Genomic DNA, 26,001 nt, shown 5'->3' with positions numbered 1-26,001 from the left:
ATCCTGCATAATTATCTCATTTGATATTTCTTCTACCTTCTGTTATTGTTTGCAATCCTATTCTTTTTCATTTATCTAAATTTAATCTGCATTTGCCTTTTACTATCCCTAAACCAGCACAGTACTTCTCAATACGATAATTTTTGCCATCAACTGCTTTTTCTCCAATGTTATCAGTATCTGACATTTAAAATATTTTTCATTCATGATATTCACTATTCATTTTACATATACTATAAAGAAAGGTCTCAGAAACAATTTCCTAGTCAAAGAATTTCCCTATTATACCATCTCTCACCCTTTGCAACTTCAACATCTTGATTTATTCATGAGTAATTTATTTTAAAGACATTATCATCTGCATTTCGCAAAGGTGCTACAAGTTCAAGCTCATTTATCAAGTTCAACCTCATTTGTTCAGTTCAGATTCAAAATAATTCACCTCTAAAAAGCTTAATAAATTTAGATACTCTCTGCCTATAAACTGTACAGTAACAACTTGATTTTTTTTTCCCTTGTCAAGCCTGATCTTGGCTGTTGTTCTCATTCTTATAAAAAATAAACAACCAAGAAATAGTAAAAAAATGCCTAAAAATCTTTTGTTGCCTCTTTCAGTTAGAATTAATTTCTATTAGAGTCTGATAATTATAAAGTTACTTGGAATATATATTTTTTATTTGTTCTTTCTCTGACTGTTATCCATACCACTTTATTTCACTTTATTTATTTATTTATTTATTTTTATTTATTTTTATTTTTACTTGCCTCCACTACCAACAAAAGTCTCTAACATAGAAAGAAAAGATGAAGAACTTATTTCAAAAATCAGAACAGATTAATAATGAAAAATTATGGTCACAAACATGGTACGAAATAAGTATTTTCTGATGGAAACAATAAAGACACAAATATAAGATGCTATTTTCTCTGAGTAGACAATTATCTACAACGAGTTTCCTAAATTGCCTAAAACTCCAAGAAACTTGAGCACACTGCCATACTGTCTGAGTATTATATTTTAGTCAAAAGAAAATGCAAATGCAATCACACTTATGGAAACTAAGCGTGGGGATGTCTACATCAAAGGAAAAAACAGTCCCTACTGCCACTCAGTCAAGCATAGGAGCTGGCCCCATAGACAGCTGTTGTCATCAAGGTATCCTCAATTATTCAGAACAAATTACACTCTCCATGTGCAGAGGCACACCCAAACCAGGTTTGACAATGCAGTTATAACAGAAGAACAGCTGCAGCAACAAATTACCATGTTCAAGAGCTTAAAATCATCATGGACAAATCATTCCCTCTGCCAGATGATTTTTGTAAAACATAAGAAAGCAAAACAAAGATGCTGCCAACCTCAAATCACCCATGTATGGGAGCCAGAACACTCTCAAACACTGAAGCTTGTGAAAGAACAATGTGACAAAGAAGACAAGGACAATAGCAAAGCACAACTTGCACTACAGCATATGAAATCTGGCAGTTTTACAATGACCTGATCAGTTATTCCACTGTGACAAGTATGAAGGCTCAATGCAAAGCAGATGAGAAATATCTGCAATATCTATGTTCATCTATTGCTAAAACAAACCTTTCATTTCCAGGATCTTTCTCAGCAATTTTTAGTTGGTAGTGAACAGTAACTTTAAGGTTCAGAAACAGAGCTTAAGCCTTTTGTTTTGCCATCTTTTAAAAGAGGGAAATAAACTGTCTATTAATGTGTTATTATAATAAGACATAATCTGCATGTCCTAATGGTCACATTTATCACAATATGTTTCCATACCACTGGGCATATGAAAGCTACCATAAGAACAATCTGCTTACCACTTTGAAAATACAGTTTTCTGTAAGACTGTACCTCTCAGAATGGTATGTTAAAGGGGTCAGTGGTAAATACTTGGAAGACTACCAGTAAAGTAAGAAAGCAAATTAATTCAAGAAGAAAGAATGCTGAGATTAAAAAAAAAAAAAAGAAAATCATGGAAACTAAAGTCTCATGGCATATACATTAGCTACTACTGGTTTCACATCTCATTACTTATCAAACAAAAGGAAATGGGAAACTCCAAATCAAACATCTCTAATGTGATAAAAAACTGCTTTTTGGCTTAATCATGTGGGTAGCATGACAGAAGTACCCCAACCAAAACAACTGAAGAAGAAAATATTAATGGTCTCAGGGATTAATTCTGGAGGTTTTTCCTAAGGGTCAGTGTTGCTGCTGGAACAGGGGCTGCAGACAAGACTGTAGGGGAAGGGAAGGTGTGAATGTTAGATAGCATAACTGTGACCTCCCAGCATTTATGCAAGTGCTGTTTCCTCATGTATCCTGTATTGTAATGCTGTTACACACCCTCTTCCCTTACTAGTGCACAACAGTTACACCCCATTTCAATCATTTACAAAATCTCTTGGCTCATTTACATCCAACAGCCACTCAAGGGCTGCTCTTCTTCCAGCCTGTTACTCTTGAGCTTTGCTACTCATCTAGCTACTGCTGCCACTTCCAATTTCTTTTCTTCTTTGCTACATTTCTTTTAAAATTAGTTATATGGCTCTGAACAATCCATAAACCTCTTGAGTTTTAGAGGCATTCCTGAGAACACCAGCTTCTCTCAGCTCCAGCTAGACTCCAAAATTTTTAGATTAAGCCAGAGATGCTTTATTTTCAACATATACCACATACTCCATTAAAAAATCCATACTGTGTTATTATGGGAAAACAGCTGCAGAATGACTTCAAAGTAAAACACCCATCTTTCTTCTTCTAAATAAACATTTTAGTGAAGAAAACACAGCATGTTCTTTGAAAGAGGACCACAGGATCTCTGGAATATAATGTCATTCTACCTCTTAATGGAAAAATGGTGCATCTTTTTGTATTTTTTCTATTATGAGAAAAACAGACATTTTCAAGGTAAACATTTAACAAAAAAAAAAATCCCAAGATACTAAGAATGGAAGTACTGAAAGCCTTGTATAATGCAAGTTGTGGTCACAGCCATCGGAAAGGATAAGCAGGAAGAATTGACAGGAATATTGTATGGTCACATTACAGACTGAAATAAAGCTCTATTCAATCAGTAACAGCAGAGGTTCTGGAACATCCAACTCTAAAATTTCCCAATAATATATCCTTAGGAACTAGTTAAGTTTCACAGTGGTGACCGCTTATTCTCCAAAATATCACAGAATCTGAAAAATTCAGGTAAGAAGGGACATCCAGCCAACACCCACTCCAGCCTCCTGCTCTAGGTTGGTTAACTTTAAAGATGAGTCAGGTTGCTCAGTCTCTTCCAGTTAAACTTTGAAACTCTCCAAAGACAGAGGTTTTCCAGTATCTTCAGGAAACCTGCTGCAGTGCCCAACCAACCTCCATCCAATTGGAATTTTCCTGCTTGTCCTTCCCCAGGCATCTCTGAGAAGTGTCTTTCTTTTTTTTCTGCCATCTCACTTTAGATGATGGAGGATTGCAATTAGTGCCCCCTTTACCCTTCTCTTCCAAACAAACCCTATTTCTTTAACCTCTACACACAGGCCATATGCCCTTCCTTTTGGATAAACCCCACAGGGGTCACTCCAGAGGGGTGGCTTCTCATGCCCCAGGGAGCCCAGAAGTGTGCACAGTTTCCCCAGATGTCTCTCAGAAGCGCTTGAAAAATGCTTGAGAACAGGGACCTTCCTCAACCTGCTGGCAATGCTAAGACAGACCAAGGTGTGGTTGGCCTTTCCCAGTAATCCTGCACATGGCTGGCTCAGCTCAGCTTGTGGGCACTGGGACCTGTGGGTGCTGCTTTGCAGAGCTACTGTGCAGCCACTCAAAGGTTCCAGCTCGCTCTGCCCCTGATCCACAACCAAATTTGCTGCTCCTTAACTTGTCGTGGTTCCTTTGTCAGCACTTGTTTTTCTAAACTTTTTGAGAAATGAAGTACGATCATACTGATTTTGTATGGCTAAGATGCATTTATAAGCCCAGGAAATAGAAGGCTCAAAAAAACTGCAATCTGTTCATTTTTACAATACTCACAAAAAGCACTTGAAGGTTTTTTTCCTCAACACTGTTAATAGAGGTAAATAGAAAACAACAAACAACTCCCAATAAATTAAACTACAATCAATTAACTATTATTTTAACCTTTCCAGAAGGCTTAATTCACCCATGCTTGCCAAGAACAAACTTGGATTTATTTTAAAAAAAAACTACTAGAAGCTGCAATAACAAAACCTGTCCCCCCCACCCCCACAAAAACTCAACAAAAAACCCCAACAAAAATCATTCTGCAAAACAAAAAATCAATTATTCTATCTTTTTGGCAGCAACAAAAGAAAACTGCAGAGGTAATATTCCTAGTTCTGTGGACTTCTATGCAACACTGCATGCTTTACAGAGAACCATTTTTGAAACTGAATTCATAGCTATAATCATGACAAAAAAGCAAAATGGGGCCTGATCCATCAGAAGAGAGTGAATTTATAAATTATAGCTCATTAATATTTTGTTCTTAGGGCCAGCAATTCTGACAGCATACAAAATCACTGCTTCAGCTTTTGCAGTGCTAATACAGCTTTTATAGTTATTCTCTGTTTACATCACCAGTTCTAAGGCTAGATTTTTTTAAAAAGTATTTTATTTTTGCTCCTTAATATGTCTGCAGAGAATAAATATGCCCAGTGTATGCTGGCTTTTACTGTAATATAAGTGCAAATATATAATAGATTACTATTTATTTATATTATTGGTGTCTAACATTCCTAGGCAGGATTGAGAGCTCTAATATTCTAGGATCTGTAGAAACACACAGGCAGTCAGGACCTCTTGCCCTTAAGAGAAGTTAGTATGACTGAGAAAATCTGCAACAAACAATGCCAAGATGTAGAGAAAGGTAAGGAAGAAGTCAAGGGATAAGGAATTAAACCATATACTTTTGTTCTTTCCTACTTAATTCTCAAAGTAATGGTTCAAAACTACCTTTTTTCAAAATTCGCTACCTTGAACAGACATATAATTTAGGAATGAGCAGCTGGTGATTTTTTGATAAGCACCTTACATTTTCTAACTTGCAGTTTGTTCAGTAAATTCTCCCTAGCACTTCCCCCACCTTCTTTACAAGATATCAACTGTGTGGGTAGGCCAGAACCTCCCATGGATTCTGTTACTGCTCTCATGAATTCAGAATTTAGCTATTGAATATGTTCAGATTATTGTTTAGGACACAAAGAAAAGCAACTTGAGCTTGGGACCAAAGATTCCAAGGTCTCTAAGCACTCTAGGTTCTACCAAGCTCACTCCAAGTCCTAGGGTGTCCTACCTAGGGTGAAAACCAACTTGCTGCTGAGAATTATTAACTTTATCTTTAATGTCAAACCTTTCATCATTCCTGCCAAAGGCAAAAACAGTCCACAACCCTATGCCAGATAACTTTTTGTGTATCTCAGAGAATCCTGAAGGTAAAAAAAAAATAAAAATGCTGAATTTGACTCAGTACTGCAGAATGATGTGGAAGCCGTGCAGAAGAAAGGAATGAGTGGAAAAGGATAGGTTCAGGCTCCAGAAGGCATTATCTCATCACTGTATGACTTCCCATGTACATTGTCATTTTGTACCAATAAATATTAGGAAAATTCCTAAATTGCCACTATATTGAGAAATTTATTTTGAAATATGATCTCTCCATCAGCTCTATTTTTCTAAGTTTTGGTGCTAAAACTGTTTCCATGTGTTGACTTCTGCATGACACAAAAGTATGGGTGGTTACCACAAAAGACAAAATAATGAAAACACCAAGAAGGATTTCTTTACTCAGTTTCTCAACAGCCCAATACTAGCAATTCCAGTGATGCCCAGTACAGCTTCTATGAGTAGCAAGAGGATATATAAATCCTGCTGTAACATCCCACAAAACTATATAAAACCTAAGAGCCACCCACCAGTATAAATATATATAATTAATGTTGATTACTTTGTCTTAAAGATGCAGTCTGAACTTCAGAAGCGGTAGATTATACAGCTTTATCCTCATTCTGTGTTTTAATTTAGAGAGACTGTGTTTAATGAAATGTAGGGACTTAGATTACCTGGATTTATCTTCTTCTTTCACAATCACCAAATCATGTAATTATCACATTCCTTCTCAACACTGTCAAGGTATTTGCTCCTAGTGGAAGTTGGATCCGGATTTGTAGTTCTCAAAGCATTCTTCAGCTTTCAGAACAAAATTATTTCTGTCCAGGATAACCCATTTGCTATCCTTGCAATGTTCTATCATTATTTTCCTAGCTAAAAATAATCTTCTCCTGTTTTTCTTCTCCTCACTGTTCATGCTAACTCTGCTAATAAGAAGATGAAACAATACTCCTCTGACACAATCTTGCTAAGCTAACGAAGGTTACAACTATTTGTCTTTAATTTGACAGGCTCCCATTCAACCCAGCGATGTCTCTTTCAGTTTGAAATGACTTGTCTTCAATGTGAACAACCAGAACGAAACACAAATAAATCTGTATTTCTGTTTTCTCAGGAACATCCCAGTTCAGAGATTCTAGGGCTGTAGCATCTTCAAGCTGCCCTAGGTCATATTCTGTCGCATTTTACATCACATAAGACACTGTAAAAGCTCAAACTAGTAAGAAAGGGAGATAGGCTACAAAAACAGAATTCAAGTTATGACTTGACCATGATAAATGAAATTTTTTTTTGCTCTACTATTTGCTCTGTGAACACAAAAACCTCTGAGATTATGTATGAAAGTCCAGTAAGGAAAGCATCAAATAATTAAGATACCAACATACTCTTAGTGGCTCTCAACAGACTCAAAGGGAAAATTTTTAAACATTTTTTGCAAAAAAACTTTACAGACCACACTGCTACCATGGAGCTCTGGACAGCAAGTGATTGTGTGGTGAAAGTTGGACTAATTATCTCCCTAAATTTGGAGTGGTCCAAAGACCTGTGCCCTAAACAAGGGTATCCCAAGCTTTGGGATCACTAATCATGAGTAGAAGTCATTATCACTCAGGGAAGAAAATCATGACAGCTTCAGTCAAGAAATCAGCAGCTTACCCTACCTTAAAAAATAACCTTAAGAGCAGCAAGAATATAAATTCATTCCTGTTCCCTCTTCTTCGGGAAAGGATCGTTTGGTAAATTGTGGCCAATCATTTCAGTAATCAACTACATAGGTTTAACATTGCTGAAGGAGTCATGAATTATGTCTGACCTGGTTCTCAGACATCAGCTCAGCCTGTGTGTTTGGACAAAGGTAATGCAACTAGGTTCATGATGTTTCAGCTCTTGGGAACATTACAGTAAATTCTCTGAGGCGCTAAGCAGTTGCCTGCAAATCTTAAATTAAAGGTGGATGGATTTGTATCTGCAAAGTGTACAGGTTTTGATTTGATATGATCAAAGAAATTATTTTGGGTCAATTACCTGCTGCAAGGCGTCTCTCTGGCAGAACTTTACTATGCTTTATCATGTTTTAAGTTAAAAGTGTATTTGCCAAGGGAAAATGAGGCAGCTGGACAAATAATGGTTTAGAACCAAACTACGTTCCTGGAGTGTAGGTGGTCATCTTAGCTGCCTCAGCAATCAGCAACAGTGTTCTCAAGTTTAATAAAATCATAAATTAGGGCTATTGAGGTGCAGGTCAGAGCAGAGATCTTGATTCCTTGCTAGTCCTTGACAGCAAGAGTGCTGTAACTACAGCAGCAAATTCCCCAGAAGCAAATATAAGAATCTTTACACTGGGATCCTATCATAAAAAAGAAAACACTAACACATTATTATTTTCAAAATATTCTTTTCAATGTAACTGTCCTCCTATTCTATCAAATTGAACAATTCTATTATGAACAAAGTAGTAGTTACTATGAAACTTTTAATAACTACTCTTAAAATACTAAAAATAAAACAGTAGTAATTAATCTTTATTTAAACGGTAATTTAATGTGCTAAGAAAGCCAAAAAATGAAACTAGTCATTAGCTCATAGTAAAGACCGCCAGAAGCTTCATTACTTATTAATAATGGAGAACACAGCGTACTGAACCATTTCCCCTAACCCCAGAAGCTACTGGGAACTGAACTGCAAAAACTGACAATCCTAATAAATTGATTAAGCAGTATGATTTTCTTTATAGATATAATTACTGCATATAGCGTAGCTAAATTTTCATTGTAATCTGCATTGATCAAATCTCAAGTTTAAAAATGTGTCATAAAACCCCAGTAACATATCCTTCCACTGGGCAATTATTATGTATACTGGGACAATGATTAACTTACTTCTAATAAAAACAAAATTTCTATGATAAAGTTTTTGCTTTAATAGCTTCCTTGTTAGCAAAAAAATACTAACAATATTTAGGGAAAAAAGATAAAAGAAAGCTTCCCAGTTAATTCTAGCTGATGACAATACTGTATCTCCTTGACCAAGATATCACTTACAGGAACTTTTTCATTTCATCAAATTTCCAATACATGTTTAATAAATACAATCACTTAAGACACAAAGAAAGCTGCAAATCATTGCATTGCTCCAGAGGTCTTTGAAAGAAAGCAGAAGTATATGACAGTAACCATTACTATTACTATTACCAACATAGCTTAAATTGGAAAAGATACTGAAAGCAAACATTTATGATGAAATTGTTCTACAATACCATTGAATAGACATTAGAATTAAACAATAATTTAGAATAATTTTATTTGTAAACAAAATTAAATTATTAGAAGTAACTACCCTCTATTAAATTGATTCATTCAGTATAACCCTAAAGAACAATCCCTTGGAAAAAAAAATGAGAAACCCATTACCATAGCAGAATTTAAAAATAATTAATTGTCTCACAAGCTAACTGAAACAGTCATCATTAATATAAATCACTGAACTTACTGAAACTCACTAAATATTACCCTAGAACAAGAACAATCACAAACACTGTGCAAAAACTTAAATGTTCTATCATAAACTGTTCAAAGTAGCAAAATAAAAAATCTCGCAGTACCTATGAACTAACACACTATTAGAAAAGTTAAGTTCCAGGCAGATCCCTATAGCCAGGAAAACTTTTTTCCCATTTCTATCCATCTGCTACCAGATGCAAGATTAAAAAACTTCAGGAGTGAACGATTCACATTCCTCTTGCATAATGAAGTACAGATATCCAACATCTATCAAGCACAACCACAGATACCACTGAAAGCAAGTTGAGGAGGAAGATCAGGTAATTTCAGTTAATCTTATCAGTTTAGCGATGTCTCAGAAACATTATAAATATTAGTGTATATTAATGAATTATTGATATAAGAAAGAAAAACACAGAAAAATCATCCTAGAAGAGATGTTATTATTTCAAACTCTTTTCCCAGAATTGCCATCTACAGTTCTTTATCATCAAAGACCTTGGTGCAATTATCTCCTGCACAGTTTTGGAAAGTCAAACATGCTTGCTTTTGAGAATGGGTACTTTGATAAGGAGTTTTTCTTTTTGCAGCTTCGTAAATGCACATAAACTGAAACATGAATATATGAGTACTAGCATGGCAGTTTATGTTTACTATGAATATTTCCAAAACATGGTAACATTCCTACTTGTCCAACTGAAAGTGCACTAAAATGCACTGGAAGTACTGCTGTCTAATAATGGTCCATTTTGAGTAATAAATCTACACTGGCGGAGGACTGTAGTGGTTTGGGGCATTCCTTATGTATATATTTGGCAAAAAATGCTGTATCTTAATAGAATACGTAATACTTGGGATGTTTGCAAATGAACATGAGTGGGTAATTTATATAACAAGAGAGACCAATCTATCACACAGTATGTAAAAGCATATTTGAACTAAAAGGTTGTAAAGACTCTGCCTTATATATATTCAAGGACCATATGTAGTTCATTGGTCTTTTAACTGAAGGGATCATTAGCAAAAGCACATTAAACACCTGAAGAAGTGCTGGGGGAGGAATGAAAGAAACCTGTGTCAATAGCTATAAAAGTCCATTGTACATCTCCAGAGTACATAAACTTCTCTTTGCACCAACAACTCTCAGTGTGAATTATTATTCCCTTTTTCTTTTTTTGGTGTTGAAGATCTCTATAAAGTTGTGACCCCATCACTCTACACCAGTTCCTCTTGCTGCCATGTAGCAAAAATCCCTCTAGAATCTCAGGCAATCAGAGAGGAGCTTCAACTTCAAATGTTTTTTGTCTTTGTTAACTACATGCCATTTCCTAGTTGAAGGTAATAACAAGCCACACCAATCAGCTCACCACTGCAGCATTGCTTTTAGCACAAAAAGCAAAGCAAAGCAAAGCAATAGCATGCAAACACACGCCCATATGTATCCCTATAGCTCCAAAAGTAAGTTATATTTTATAGAGTACATCTTGTGGAATTAGCTTATTCAAACTTATCAATGTAATCGCCAGTAATTAAGAAATAGGCTTTGCTTTCCGAAGGCAGCTACTGAAATTTATTTTGATTATCCACTTAACCTATTCTGTGGAAAATGCAACAATCAGGATGAGACTACACCAGTGATATATTACCAGAAAGTCTAGTATTATCTTACTCAAATTAACTGTATGTCAGCTATTTACCAAGAATGGTATCATAACTAAAGAACTGCAGACACAACAGAAAACTCTATTGTGCCCATATCTTCAACACTATGCCATCCCTACTCTAAAAAAAGCAACAATAGAAATACAGAAGGGTATGTAAAACAAAAAATTGATTGGAGATCTGAGTTGGATTTCGGGAGCAATTAAATAGATTAAGTTTCTGTGGTCTGGAGGATGCAAGGTGGGGTAATGTGTAAGGGAAGATAAAAATCAGGAATGGAGAATGACTGCTCATCTTGTCTTGACCTAAGGGCGAGGTTGAACCAAAAAGAATAATTTGGCAATACATTTAAAGATATAAAATTATACCTTAACTCATAATGATAGCATGACTTTGTATGTTGAAAATTTAGTGGAAAATCCTTCAAGCACACTGAGGGAGAGAAGACCAAATGAGTCTATTAAGCAACAGGATGCAGACAGCACTTCCAGCAGAGAAGACCCTGCATGCAAATTGCAGGAAGCTGTCTGCATGCTTCATATTTATCCTGTTAGTGTCCTCTTTCCTTAAGCATTTGCAAGTGGCCTGCCCCTCAGTCCTGCATCTGGATCCTGTACAGCATCTCTGCAGCTGTCCTGTGAGCAGAAGGGTCTCTCTCTGGCCCAAAGTATTAGGAGGGGTACCACTGCTGACTGCAAGCAGCAGAAAATAAGTGGGGTATTCACCTCTTCTCTCTCACTTCCACCCAGTGGACTTAAACTCCTCCCAGCCATGGGGAAAATCTCCCATTTTGCTATTTATTTTTCTTATAAGTGGATCAGCAGGCAGAAACAGAGCCTCATTTAGAACAGAGCAGTTAACTTTTATAAAGCTTTTAAACAAGCACTAGTCTGAAGAGGCATCAACGAAAGTATACAAGGTTGTTTTTGAAGAGACTTCTAGCAAGCTGTTTTATACAAAGTAACATTTTAATTGTTTGGTTATTAGCCAAACTGAATGGTACATATGTAGGAACTGGGGAGATGAGAGAAAGTGAAATAGGAAGACTAAAAGCATGCATTTCTTATTTTAAAATAATTTTAATACAGTACCAAGGTTTAAGTATTTGCTAGATACAGTTGGGAATACTGTTTAGTAACATAATTAGGGATGGCAAAGGAACACATCTGAGTTTTAGAAATTAAGTTTCATTTTGAAGTAAAACAAAAACACGGTTTTTAAAATTCTGAAGCACAAGCATCTGCACATGATGGAGGGAAAGATGCAGTCAAGAGTGTAGAATATGTAATAATAATTACAGGTATCATCTAGGACATGGGAACACTTCATCATTCTAAAACAGATACCACATTTCCACATTGCAGTGCAATGGCTGACATGCTAATGCCTCCCTCTCTTTGTTCTAATGAAAATATCAATGACACTCATCAGAATCAGTCCATATATTCTTGTAAAACATTTTTCTTTGCAAGTGACATGGCAATAACTAATTAGCAACTGGCAATTAAAGCCATGAAGCTATTATAGTTCCACTGAAGAAACAGTAAGTCATAAAAAACAAATTGTTTTCCAGCAATTGTATGAGTCTTTCATAATAAATCTAATAATACCGGGAAAACAATCTGTGCTTTTTACTGCAGTGTCTTCCCTGTCAAGGATCACTTAAAGAACTACAGGGCTTCAAAAGTAGCTTTGCTTTGAAATGTCTCTGACAAGAAAACCTTCTGGTAATTAAACCAGAGTCAAAATTAATCAAAAGATGATTGGAAAAACTAAACTTCTTTGACAAGAACTTAACTTTGACAAGTTAAGAGCATAGATTAAACCAAAAGCAAACTCAGAATATGGTAAACATAACCAAAGCAGCACTATTTCCCATTGTATTTTCTGAAGCTATACTGATAACTTGAAGTCCTGAAGTTCTCTAAATCATACAGAAGTGAAACAATTCAAATAGCCCACCCCCGACCCCCCACCTTATTAATCATACCTTAATTTGTGAAAAAGGTCTGTCAAGGTTTCCAACATAAAGAAATCCAACATTCTGGGTGAGTAGCCTAAAAAATGAAAAGAATCTTTTAAGATATCACTTCACATCCGTAAGGTTGTTATTTTTTTTCTGCATCTGCAGTAATTGTGACAAAACCCTAGCAGGGCAACAATCTTCACCATGATAGCAAGAGCTAGCCTTGCAAATCGGATTACACAATTCTGTTTGAACTACTGTAAGAAAGGAAAGATGTGCATTAAAGATGGGTGCACATCAGTAATACGTGTTTATGTTGCAAGCAGGTCTTCAATAAAATAATTTCATAGGCTTCTTTGTGATGGATGCCACTCAGTAATGTTGAAGAATGGCAGGTATATGCCTTTTCTATTTATCAGAGACCATTAGAGACAAAGAGACCTCAAGAGAAAAGAATCATAAATACACACATTAAGAGCAGCAAGCCCAAGAGTTAAAACAGATTAGGGCACATAAAAGTATGCACTGTAATACAGAAATGACATCAATACAATCAGAGAAATAATAGAGAATCTCTGTAATATTGCCTAATGATTTGCTAAATAAAAAGAGCCCCAGACACAGCTTGTGCTTGCTGTTCCCCTCAAGTCTTAATAAAGTTGTTGCATACACCACCAAGATCCAGAGGGACAGCAAGTAAGTTGTCTCAAATGCCTGTTCATAATTCTGGAAAAGAGTTTGATTTCTGCAGATACTGTGCAAGTCAATACTATCAGTACATAAACTCCAAACTCCAGAGGAGCATTAGGGCACTGCTGTTATGAACAGGCTGACAAGAACATCACTGGCTAGCAAAAGGGCAGGAGAGCAGTGTTCTGTTCTGACTGGATAATTACAATGTTCCTCTTGCTAAGCAAAGGCCCAGCAATCATTCCCTCCAGTTAAGAGCCTCTTAAACATTGCACTGAAATACCAGTTCTTTATAACAATGAGAACTTTTTTGATGACAAATCCTGGACAGAATTTCTGTTTTGATTAAAAGAGACATTGAAAACTCTTCACACTCATCAGCAGCTCCAAGTTTTCATTAAGTGTTTGCTACTTTATATTTTCTTTTAATTTTATATCCCATTCCCTTCAGCAATAAGACCTCACATAAGAATTAAATTGAATAGCCAGAAATAAGTACAAATGTAGGCATCACTCAGCTTAAGCAATGACAATGAGGTGTCTGTTTCTCACATTATTAGGCATACATAAATATATATATATACATATACACACACTTATCATTCATATTGAGATGTATTTTTTTATAACTAAACCACCTGTCATTTTCATCTCATTTCTCACCATTGCCAGGCCTGTTTTCATAAACAAAAGAAAACAGAAACTCAGATAGCAGTAAATAATTTTGAGCCCACGGAACATACATACCTTAGTATGATCTTGATTCTTCCCAGTTCTAACAACAATATGATATATATGAATTTAAACTGGTTCACCAACAGTGGGAATTGGTAGAACTCAGCAAAATTACAAAGTCAAAACATTCACACATATGAAACAGTTAAGTAAGAAGAGGTGTTGAACTATCACTCTTCAAAAACCATTCTGTAATTAGATATGGCATATCAAAAATTCGAGAGCACTGACAGAAATAAGCAAAGAAAGAAAAGACCAGTAAAGATCAGACCACATACACAGAGATACCACACAGTACAGACAGGCAAGTGGATTCCTCCCTTTCCTAATCAGTGTGCTAGTCTCCACTGGGAAGACTTTTACTGTTATGCAATAGTTCAGAAGAGTATGTAGGTCAGGATAAGCATATTGAGCTCATTTTCAGTCAGAGTAAGTCAAATTTATTCAGAACTCAGGTGTCTGGAACTGGAAAACACAGCATACTGATCTAACTTTCTCGTAGAGCTATAAACCAAAATCAGAAAATATTTCATGGTTTTCTAAATGGAAAGAAATATATGAGAAGTAATTAGCAAAGAAGGTTTAAAGAGGCTACAAAAAGAATTCAAGGTAGATCATCATATTTCAGAGACACATCTTAAAGCAACAAAGTATTCTTACAAAGAACTGCACATAATTATTATATAACAGAAAAGAAAAACAAGATAATCCACTAGCTATGTTTCTAGAAGGGACCTTACAAAAGAGAAGACATTCAGTGTGATAATTCCCATCTGGTTATTCTTCACATTTTCCTTACCAGATAAAAATGTAGAACCATTAAAAATTGAGATCTTTAGGATTGCTTTAGCTAGAAGTAACAAACATCCAGGGAACCTTAAGACTGGTCTCTCCAGGAGATTGCCCAGCTGTCTACACAGTTTTAAGTTGCTATCACTGATGCACACTCCAATTGAACTGCAAGACTTGGCTTCCTTAATAAGATTGATATTCACACAGGACAAGCTAATTACTATTCATCTTTCACTGCCTCTGCTAAAAAGCATTTTATTTACAACTTTTTGTTTGCACTTATATGGCATTCAAAAAGCAATGGTAATGCAATATTAGGAAAATTTTTAGGGAACGGAGTTATTTGTAGCTCTCCCCTCCTTAAATAAAAGGCTGCAGTCTGTATTTCCCTAGTTTACACAATCCTATTGAGTTCTGTAGTTGGAAATTATATCACCAACACGTAGCCAGTTTCCATTTAAGAGCCCAAGAAGGTTGAAATGAGCACCCCAATATGATCATAATTTAATGTTCTGACATATCTGGGGTTTATGTCCCTAAATGGTCTGAGCAATTAAGAAAATACTCATCACTAGTCTAAGCTCTTTTACTCTGGGTCTTCATTATGAGCACAATCTCTGTATTTCAGAGGCTGAGCTCACGCAGTAGAGCCTGGAGAGGTAAGCACGCTGTGACAAGAGTCACCGCTGTGTCACTGTCGGACACGAAATGATTCACATGGACGCAGGTGAAAGAAGAAGCAAAGTTTATTTGTTCTTTCAGTATTTATAGGTTTCCGACCACGACCAGGGATTGGATAGTCAGGTTACCGCTTTCCCAAACACACTGACCGTGAGAGACATCCATCAAAAGGCATATCTTTAATGAAAATTACAAACATCTATGTTTACAATTACTTTCCTGGGAAAGTGGCTAGAAATTGTGAAAACAATATCAAAAGGCCTGATTCTCAGGGCAACACGGCTGAGGCTCTGAATAAACCAAGCTACTTCAAGAGTGTTGCCATCTCCTCAGCAGCCACCAGTGGCAGTACCAAAAAGCCATGTGCCCATGAGGAGAGGGGCGAGACAGAGGAGTATGCACCAAACTCCATCTCGCCCACAGAAACTCAGCACAACTGACCTCTAAATGTACTTAGATGTACCTCCCACCAGTCAGAAAGTTCAAACTATACATAGCTGGTTTTGGAGTTCTTTACCACAATTCCAGGGTGTACTTTTAAGTACCTAAAATTAACTTTGTATTATAAATGTCAATATGTCTAAATTGATGCAGATATTCTCTCCTAATACTCTCAGCTAATTACCCTTGGCCTTTTAAGACTTCCCAATGGTAAGCAGGTTTGGTTATAAGCACTTATATGTCAATGTTGTCTTTTAAATGTCAGTCTTCTATTTCTTACTTAGTATAACAGTTGTACAGTTCTGCTCTTAAAACACCAGCAGCAGTACTCAACACCAAACCCTGATAAAAGTTACACATCACTTGTAATTGGCCAAAATCAATACCAGGCTATGAAACAGTGATGACAGTTTCACAGCACAATTATTACCTTTGAATTTCACTTCAAATAATTACTTTAAAATTATGAGACGCAATCATCAAAAATACGAATGCTTACTGACACTTCAACACATACTAATTTTTATTTAATATGTAGCAATATACAAAGCTGCCTAGCTTACAGACTGTCATATAATTTATTTGCAGTCTCTTCCACTCAATACATTATCCATATAATTCCCGTTTTTTTCCCTGTACATCAAAGGAAAGAAACATGACTCCAAGAAACAGTAGTTCCTTAAGATGTGCTGTGCATATATAACATGACATCTCCTGTACACCCAAGGGAGCAAACCTCTAGCTCAACCTGCCTGTTAGGGCTGCAAAGTTACATTTCAATGCAAACTACATAAAAACCCCAGAAGTGTGAGGACAAATCATTTCAGAGTTTTGACAACATAATATCAAGGTCTTAAAGGCCCCTCCAGTACCAATAAAATGCTGCTAGATAAGTATCATTAAATTTCCCTAGCTTTGGTCTATTCTGGGTTATAAATGTACACAATGTTTTCAAAATCCAAGCTGCAGGAGCCAAGCGCTCCTGTTGGTGGGGGAGGTTGACCATAGGAGCAGACACGGTCAGACCAGGTGATCCAAAAAGTGTGGTGGCAACAGTGACCTGATGGTGGTTAATGCAAATAAACACAGGACAGGACTAAGAACTTGGGTAAAAGGAAACTTGGAGTAAGGCACTGCGGGACCTCAGAGGATGGAGAGTACAAGGGATGAGAAAGGCATAAAGGAGTGAAAAAGCAGCCCTCTGGGTTGGAAAGCACTAGGATAGAGCTCTGGGCTGGAGAAGACCAAAGGATTAGAGAATGGGAGCAGCAAAAACCAATTTACATTCTCCCTGAGGGTGCTGGGACATTCCCAGTACCACTGCCTCCTTCCTACTGCCTTTGGCCATGGGAAGCAGAGCGGCCCTTGGCTATGGACTTTATGAGGGTAGCTCATTTCAAAGCAGCCTGATCATTTCCTCTTCTCCACACACAGTCTGCTCCTGCTAATTTACTACTACATGTTAAAATGAAGGTGAATTACCCTATCAGTACCTAAAGGGAGAGCGCAATAAGAGAGTTAGAGAGGAACATTTTACAAGGGCCTGTTCTGACAGGACATAGGGGAATGGCTTTAAACTGAAACAAGACAGGTTTAGACTAGGTATCCGGAAGAAATTCTTTCCTGTGAGGGTGGTGACACACTGGAACTGGTTGCTCAGAGAAGCAATCCATCCCTGGAAGTGTTCAAGACTAGGGTGGATAGGGTTTTGAGCCACCTGGTCTAGTGGGTGGTGTCCCTACCCATGGCAGGGGGTTATGATCCCCTATGAAGTCAGGACTTTATGATCTTGGAAGTCTCCTCCAACTCATACTATTCTGGGATTTCAAGATAATACTGACAAAAATTCAGGCACTGCCCACCAAGCCACCAATGCTCCAGCCATTAAGTAGCATTTTGTGAAGGCAGAAAAGCAGGTGACGAAGAGTTCCTTCATATCTCATTGGGAGGTGTACCTTGAGGAATCTGCAGCTTGATCTGTACCTGAAATGCCCACCCCTTCAGACTCAAAAGCTGCCTTGAAAATCCACTCAGGTTATCAAACAGGACCACCCAAACTAGAGTCGAGCACGTTAACTTCCAAGTGGTTCGTACACAAAGCAGTTGTGAGCTTCCCTCTAGGCTACCCAGTGCTGCCGTGAAGATTACAGAAGGAGGCTTCCAGAAAGGAGCATGCAGAGAAATAAAAGTGCAGGGAGGAGCCAGGACCCATTACCTCCCACAGGAGCAAGTTACTTCAGATTAGTTGAATGCGGTAATTTGCTCCTGTGTGAGGCAGCAGCTCCTGCACTTGCTCTGGTGGGTGCAAGACTAGTGACACATTATGCAGGGGCACAAACAGACTTGCAGCTCTAGCTAACAGCACAAAGGTCAGACAGGCTTGGAAAGCAGGCAGTCTGGAGTGAAAAACTGTGTGCAGTAGGAGGGCTGAAAAGAAGTAATTGGCACTGGACAGGTGGAATGTGTAGAAGGAAAATGATGACCAATGAGCAAGTATTTGGGTGTCTGGTTTCTCAGGAAGAAAGCTGCCATGCAAGAGGGAGTGGTGGGCACAGAGCTGCCCACAGCAATGTCTCAGTTATTCACTAGCCCTAAAAAACAAAATATTCAACTTCTTCCTTACATTTCAACAAAAGCACTCACAAAAGTCTCAGAACTGATGACAATTTATCAAATAATGTCTTATGGGATTTTATTAGGCAATCCTAAAATTGAACCTGACAAACACCCTGTTTGAAGAGCAGTTCATTGCTCCACGTAAGTTAAGTAGGTTGATATTTCTGATTTATTCTTGATGGTTGCCTGTTTCACCAGCTCCTGCAACCACCGGAGCACGGGGCCCTAGATGATTTTCATTCTAGATAAGCTTATGTTGTTTTTAGGAGCTTGGTAAGTTCTATCGCCTGCCACCAAAGCTTTGCTGGATGTAAAAGAACTTCACTCTTGTATTTTATAATCACAAAGGTATTTGAGAGCATGCAAAACTGCAGAAACTTCCAAAACTCATCCTGATAAGGTGCGTGTCTGCTCTACTTGTAATGACAACATGTATGGAATTGACTGCTTTCTGCAAAGGATGAGAGGCAGCTTCGGCTGTGGTCTGTTCTCTAATCTGAAAGAACTCTCTCCAGATCAGACAGGCTTTTTTCTGGTTTATATGAACAGTGGATTGATACCTGAAACATCCTTTGTGTCTGCCTGGAGAGATCTCACTCTATCAGAAATGATTAAAGAGGAATTCCACTGATGAGATGATGAGATAAAGGGATTAAAATACATGGATTACTTCCTCTTTACAGTCAGGAGTAGCAAAAAGCAGCCACACTGGCACTGGGAACTGATGCAACAATTTCATCCTTCATATGCCGTGGGCAGATTTGCACTCTTCACAGAGATTGGTAGTGAAAAGATTTCAATCCTGAGAAGATGTGTGCCAAGACTGGAATAGTTGTGAAGCAAAATGAAAAGAAAAAAACATTTTGATACAGTGGGGTTATTGACCTTCCTGCGCATCTGCATCTTTATTGCTAAGAACACCTCAGTGTACACATCCATGCCCGATTAAGGCCAAAATGCAAAAAACACTGTTTTGAATATAAATTGGAGAGTCAGAACAAAATTTCAGGAAAATCTCCATGACCTAATGGTCTAAACTCCCATATTTTAAATAGCTATATAATGGGGATTCATATTAATTATGAATGTTATTATGTTTAATTTTAAAATGTATCTTTTGCGTGATAAGCATATACAAAGACTATCCTGATATGCTCTTTAACTGTCTCCGAAAATCACTCTGGATGCATTTGCACATTTTGTGAATAAATGACTTTTAGAAGTCATGAACAGAGATGAAGAACAGCCCTGACAACAGAAGTAACACCTTTGTAGGTTAAGTAACTGTATTTTCAAACACTGCTTGAATGTTCTTCATGGGTAGCTTTGAGAATAAAGGTAACTTTCACACATAATGTTACAAATTTTCTATTCAATTGTGCAAAGAAATTATTCCACTATGGCATTACTGCACATGATGACCTGAGCACAAATAAAGCACTATGACACAGCAGAAAGGACACTATATGATCCTGTGATGAAGCTGATGTCCTCTTACAAACAAAATAAATATTCTACCTTTATCCTGTGTTCACTTAAACTAGGAAGGAAAACTGCACTGTGCTGCAATATCATAACCATACAAAGAGAAGCAGCTTCCTAAGTAGTTTCTTGAAGAATCACTTGAATTCTACTACAGTGACATTCTAATTATATTTTGCTTCTTGCTTATGATAATCATTTCCTATTGGTTTAAAACTAATATGTATTTTCTAGGAATATAAAAACAGTAAGAAAATCAGAAAAGCATAAACAGAGAATTATGAAAAACGATGTTAGAGTCAAAAGAATTAACTTCCTATATTTAATAATTTTTAAGATTATTAATTATTTCATTAATGCAATTCACTGAGTATTGTAAGAGTAACATTGTGAGAACACTACAGTAGGTATTATGAAATATTTTAAAATATAGAAAAGGATCCAATACAAGTTCTGAAAAAGGCTAATAACAGTGCTTGTAAATTTAAACTGCAAGCATATATGGTCTGCAAACATAATTTCATCTTTTTCTAGAAGTATAGAGAGTCAAGAACTTGACAGCTCCACAGAAGCAGTGCATGCAGAACAAGGACAACGGCAACATAGGGGCTCAACAGGCGAGACAGGAGAGATGTCTCCTGCTTTTCACAGTGCATTTACCAAATCACCTGTTTGGGCTACAAAAATATTCTAACAAAAATTGTTACATATCAGTCAAGCAAGAAAACATTTTTTGTGAACAAATATAATTTATCCTAGTAAAGTCTTCATGGTAAGGAGTAGGCAAATAAGACTGTATATCTGACTTAGGACATTCGTCCTCAAATGAGAGCACAAACTGAAAAAAGTTATGAGGGAACTGAAAGAGATATTATGCACTCCTGCTTACATAGGAAAAATGCAAAAATCCCTGGGTTAGAACATGAGGCGGAAAAGGAAGGGAAGAAATACATTAAAGTGCAAAAGAAGAGACTATAAAGAGTTTTATAATGGTAAATTCATCTCTACAAGAAACAACTCCCCAGAAATGTAAGTGAACCTCTTTCATTCCATGAATTCTGAATTTGCAGAATAGTCCAAGCCAAGTTAATGGTGACTGCAATTAACATAAAAGTGTATTCCAAATAATATTCCCAGGGAAAAACGCAGTGGGTAGCACAAACTACAGACTTGAATTTGACACCCTCAGCCCTCCCACAACAGTACTATAATAGCATGTGCCATTTGTCATATTAATAAGCTTGGTGCTTTCAAGCACATGTAATTCAGGCAACAATATCAATGTTATGTGCTAATTGCCCTTCGAGCTCTTATGTGTGGTACTTGAAAGGCTTCACTGCACCACCTCACTCCCTACAGTAAATCACTATCTGTCACTGACTATTGATAATGGGAATCTTGGCAGTAACTGATCCCTGAAAGACATACTTCCACTGAATAATGTCACCACTCTTATATACCAAATGAAATAAAAATTACATTTAGAGGGCTTGAAACTGCAAACTGAAGTGACCTCATATCTGAGGTAATGGTCTGCAAGTAATTCTAGACCATCAAAAAAAAACCAACTGACAAATATAAAGGTTTACTATCAATTAACAGGGTTTAATTTGCATCAGTTTTTTGAAAAAGTGTTTGGCTGTGGTGGTTTTCTTTTTTTTTTGTGGGGGGCGGGGCTGTGTTTGTATACAAACACTTTCCTAGAGACAAGGAGATTTTTTCAAGGCACATTCGTGGACTTGATAAATAAAACCACAATATGAGATGTTTCCAAACAGCACTTCTTTTTGTTTGCTGCATTTATGTTTAGTGCTGATAATATTTTAATGTTTCTCCAAAGCATGTCTGGCTTTGTTTTACAGGCAAATAACATAAAGAAGAATTTTGACTACATTTACACATAACCTATCCATACAAAATAGAAAGGAAAACTAAGTAGAAACGAAAAGTACCTATTAAATAATCATGCCCATTCCTCCACCAATGGAATATTACTCCCTGTAGTATAATGAGCAATTTGGCCAGGCTGGCCATAAATTATCTGGAAAATGAGGCTGCTTGCCTTTTCCTTTGGGAGGTTATTACGTAGTTCAAGAGATTTCACTATTAGAATCTATTTCTGATCGTAAACATCAGTTTTTCTTTCTGACTATCATCCCTTTCATCTCACTGAAATATAGGACAGGAGTTAGGAACTATTCCCAATTTGCTGAAAGATCAGCCTAACACTGGCTGTGATGCAACTCTGCCCAGATTTATCCACATATCACAAAGAGAAAGTGCTCACACAGCTCTGCAGTGGCCTCACTGGAACACCATAAATCCACATTCTAGTCTATGACCCCACAGGGTCCTTTCACCTTGGCCATCTTTTAAAATATAACAGACACCACAATACAGCAAATTTAACTACCATAATTAAGTGAAGAATTGATACCACAATGCGAAGCTTTGTATCATGAGACTTCAATAAAATACAAAGTCTCATTACAGATATTTTCAAGTCAAAACAAAGACATTTTCAGTGTTTCAAGAGCTACTTAAGGAAAACAGATTTCTAACAACAAGTAAGACATAGAAAAAATAAATGAGATAACCAAAAAAAAAAAAAATCTCAAGCATAGCAAAAATTAAAAACTGGTAAAAAAACTATTCAGTACATCCACTTGATCATGTGGAAATACAGGAAACAACCAACAAAGATAGGTAGACTGAAGAGGTAAAAAAGGTAGTGGATTTGTTTGTACCCACCAAAAAAATAAAGGCACCTAGTCAGGAACATGGGGGTTTTTAGTTACCAAAATGAAATCCCTGCAGAAAACGCAGGTACTGAAAGGAAAGCTCTGGAGTTAGAGCAATAATTAAGGTGAAATAAATCACCAAATCCTGATGCAACATGCCCAAGATTTTTGACATTTCCTAATATGGATGGTCTGAATTGCTATTTTTAAAAAATCCAAGTGAATCTTACACACAGAAATATGGTATTTTCTTCAAACTTCCCAGAGCCCTACCCTTCAGCACAGCATTGTTAAACGTGCCTACCTTGGCCACGCATGGCAGTGCTACTTAGGAGGTTGCACATCCCCTGCACTCACACTGTGGCTGCATCTGCCTCTCTTTTGATCATTTTAATGAAAGAGTGCTTGAAAAGTAGTGGTGAACAGGAGGGGCAGCACACTGACATAATCGATTCAGATTAACAGACGCCAAAAGGCATCTGTCACAGTCTTATTCCACAGTAATTTATTTTTTAAAAACCATAAAACTAGGCAGTAAATACTTTTATAAGTACTTTTATAAGTAAATGGAAGACGCTTCTTACTTTCTGGACCAAATTCTGCTTGAGATTGGACAGGCAGAATAAATGGTCAGTTTCCATCTTGGCAGAAGCCAAGTGACTACTCAATTTATATAACAGACTGTTTAATATATTTATTAGTAATCAGAAAAAGTCATGAACAGAGAAAGTCTGCTGACGAAGCAAGTTATGAAGCAACAGCTGGCAACTTTAGCCAGATTACAGAGTTCATTGCTTTGAAAGGAAGCTGATGTATTTAATATCACTCATACCACCTCAGCATTACTTTCCTCTGAAGTGAATGATGCATGCTCTTTTGTGTATGGATGAGGGAAAGGTAATTACTCCATTTAACTAAGGGATGTATCATAACGCGAATAAGCCTGTCAACTAGAACTCTGTTACTTCCTAACATTTAAAGGGTTGACTTCAAAGCTCACTGAATTTTCCTTCCATGTGAAATTTTGTCATTCCTTTGTTCTTGGTCTTTCTGATAAAAAAAACCCCAAAAACCACACACACACACATAAAAGAAAAAAAAGAAACAAAAATAAAAAAGAAAAAAAGAAAACCAATACAAAACAATAACCGAAAAACCCCACAAAAATCCAATCATCAAAAAAACAACCAACTAAACAAAACAAAACCAAAAAACCCCACACAAAAACCCCAACCCTCAGACTTCTGTCCTGAATAACTATTCTAAATCATAAGAGTAGAGATGGAAATTTGAATATTCTGCACTTTTACCAGGTTATTGCTACTGAAAAACCATGACAAAGAACGGGCAGGGAAGTTATGATGGGGTGATCTCATCTGGCTATAATTTCCCTTGTTCTGCCCTTCATCTGACAGCACAGACAATCCAACAGTTTTCTGGTTTTCCCAGTGCCCTGCAAGCCACACCAGTGGTAGCACGACCTCACTGGTACCCTGAGTAAAACACTTGGCAACAGTGTCCTTTTCACAATGCAGGGCAAACCAAAGACTGATCAGGTGATCTGTATTTAATTATTGTAACAAAAGAACCAGGAGTCTTAGAATTAGGCCAACTGAGTCAGAATTCAAATATGATAAATATTTAAACACAAGACACATAATTAAAGTCGAGCTCATAGAAGCTGCTCTGGTGTGCAAAAGAAGCAAGATTTGATATGCATGGGTATAATAAAGACACATAGAAGACTAAAAATTTCCCTTTAAAATAGAGAATACAAAATTCACCTGTCTACACTGACCAGATACATAACCAAGATGAAAATTCACATCCTTTTATTATAGATCCTCCATGGGAAGAGCACCCTTAGCAATATGTATGCACACTGCCAGACCACTCCAGCTGATTTTTTTTCTTCCTGTTTCTCCACACCTCTTTAATAATTTATTCAAAATACTTTATTAATTAATCATGCATAACCAGAAAAATGATTGAATTACAGTCTACAAATCATTTAGGTATGGGTTCATGGGGGACTATGCAGATTGCAATCCCAAGGTAAAGCCCATAATGAACAACGAATTGTTTGTTTGGAATATAGGATATGGACCCAGCTGCTACTCTATCCAGACCCAAGTGCCACCAGCAGAATGCTTGAACAACCATCTGCTGCAAACAAACCTACTACCCAAAATAAGGTAGGAAGACTGTCAGAGACTTCATGAACTTTACTGAGTGCTTCAGGCTCATTACTGAAACCTTTACGGATGGTGCAAGATTTAGCTCCTCTGTCAATTATAAAATTAAATGCCTCAGCATAGTCATATACAAACTTGTAAATGAAATTTTTTTTATAGAATTCTTCAGGTAGTAAGAGACTTAAATGTAGTATTCCACATTCTGAAGAACTAAGAAATGCAGTCTTCCTGGGTATGACAAAATAAAGGACTATTATCTTGTAATATCAACTAACAACACTGTGATCCTCATTATTGCATCCATAATCTATAAGGCATTTGCAGGAAAGCTGCCCTGTGTTTCTAGTGTGCTAGTCTGCTCAAAAAAACACCCCACTATATAAACAAAAAATAAAAAATTTAAATATTTGTATTCTGACCCATAAGGCTCTTTTCTCTAGAAGGGAAATCACTGCTCTATATCAGGGTGCTATCTTCACCTAAGAAGTGCCACATCTCCTCCAGTAATTTATTATCACATCTCCTCCCTTTATCCATTTCTCTGTCTTTCATTTATTTCTCACTTTAATGTTCAGCTGCCCTTTGGTTTTGTTTCCTACAGACTTTTAAAGATGGTCATGTCCCTTCAATACATTCCACCCCTTCTCCTTTCTCTCACCTTTTATCCCAACTCCCAAATTTAGAGGGGAAGGCTACTTTTATCAGAGCCACCAGGAGGGGAATGGGAATGCACTGGGATGATGGCAGCTTGAACAATGCTATGAAATGGGAAGGCAGACAGGATTACAAAACAAAAAACACCTTCTGAGATGCCTCTGCTCCGCACACAGCTCCAAGGTTCACAACTGCTGTTCCAGTTTCTCCTGACAGCCATGATCTCCACTCCAGTTTAAACCTGAGACAGCTACTAAAGGCACACAGGGCACTAGCCAGGCTCCCTCCTTCCCAGGCACTTGGCCCACTGTCACATCTGAGTTCACACCCTGAGAAGTCCCACACAGCCAGACCCACCACCCTGTGTGGGGAAGAGGACCAGGAAGCTCCATCTTAAGAAGCTGCTTCTAGAAATTTTTTTGTCAGACACAACCAT

The 26,001-nt window shown here is 37.1% G+C and overlaps 1 protein-coding gene across 2 annotated transcripts in view; it reads right to left on the bottom strand.

Annotated features, from left to right (window-relative positions):
* RNGTT (RNA guanylyltransferase and 5'-phosphatase) overlaps nucleotides 1-26,001 on the bottom strand; it is a 171,845-nt gene that overhangs the window by 21,446 nt on the left and 124,398 nt on the right. For both annotated transcript variants that reach the window (XM_005518195.3, XM_014263722.2), the window contains exon 14: nucleotides 12,563-12,629. In XM_005518195.3, coding sequence (XP_005518252.1) covers nucleotides 12,563-12,629 — 67 coding nt within the window. The remainder of the gene's footprint in view (nucleotides 1-12,562; nucleotides 12,630-26,001) is intronic.

The sequence above is a fragment of the Pseudopodoces humilis genome, chromosome 3, assembly GCF_049639895.1.
Source record: "Pseudopodoces humilis isolate 2021_Gansu_Grassland_sample_001 chromosome 3, ASM4963989v1, whole genome shotgun sequence".
In the NCBI taxonomy this organism is placed as follows: Eukaryota; Metazoa; Chordata; class Aves; order Passeriformes; family Paridae; genus Pseudopodoces; species Pseudopodoces humilis.
The sequence above is the reverse complement of the archived record's forward strand: the minus strand, read 5'-3'. Positions and strand labels throughout refer to the sequence as shown.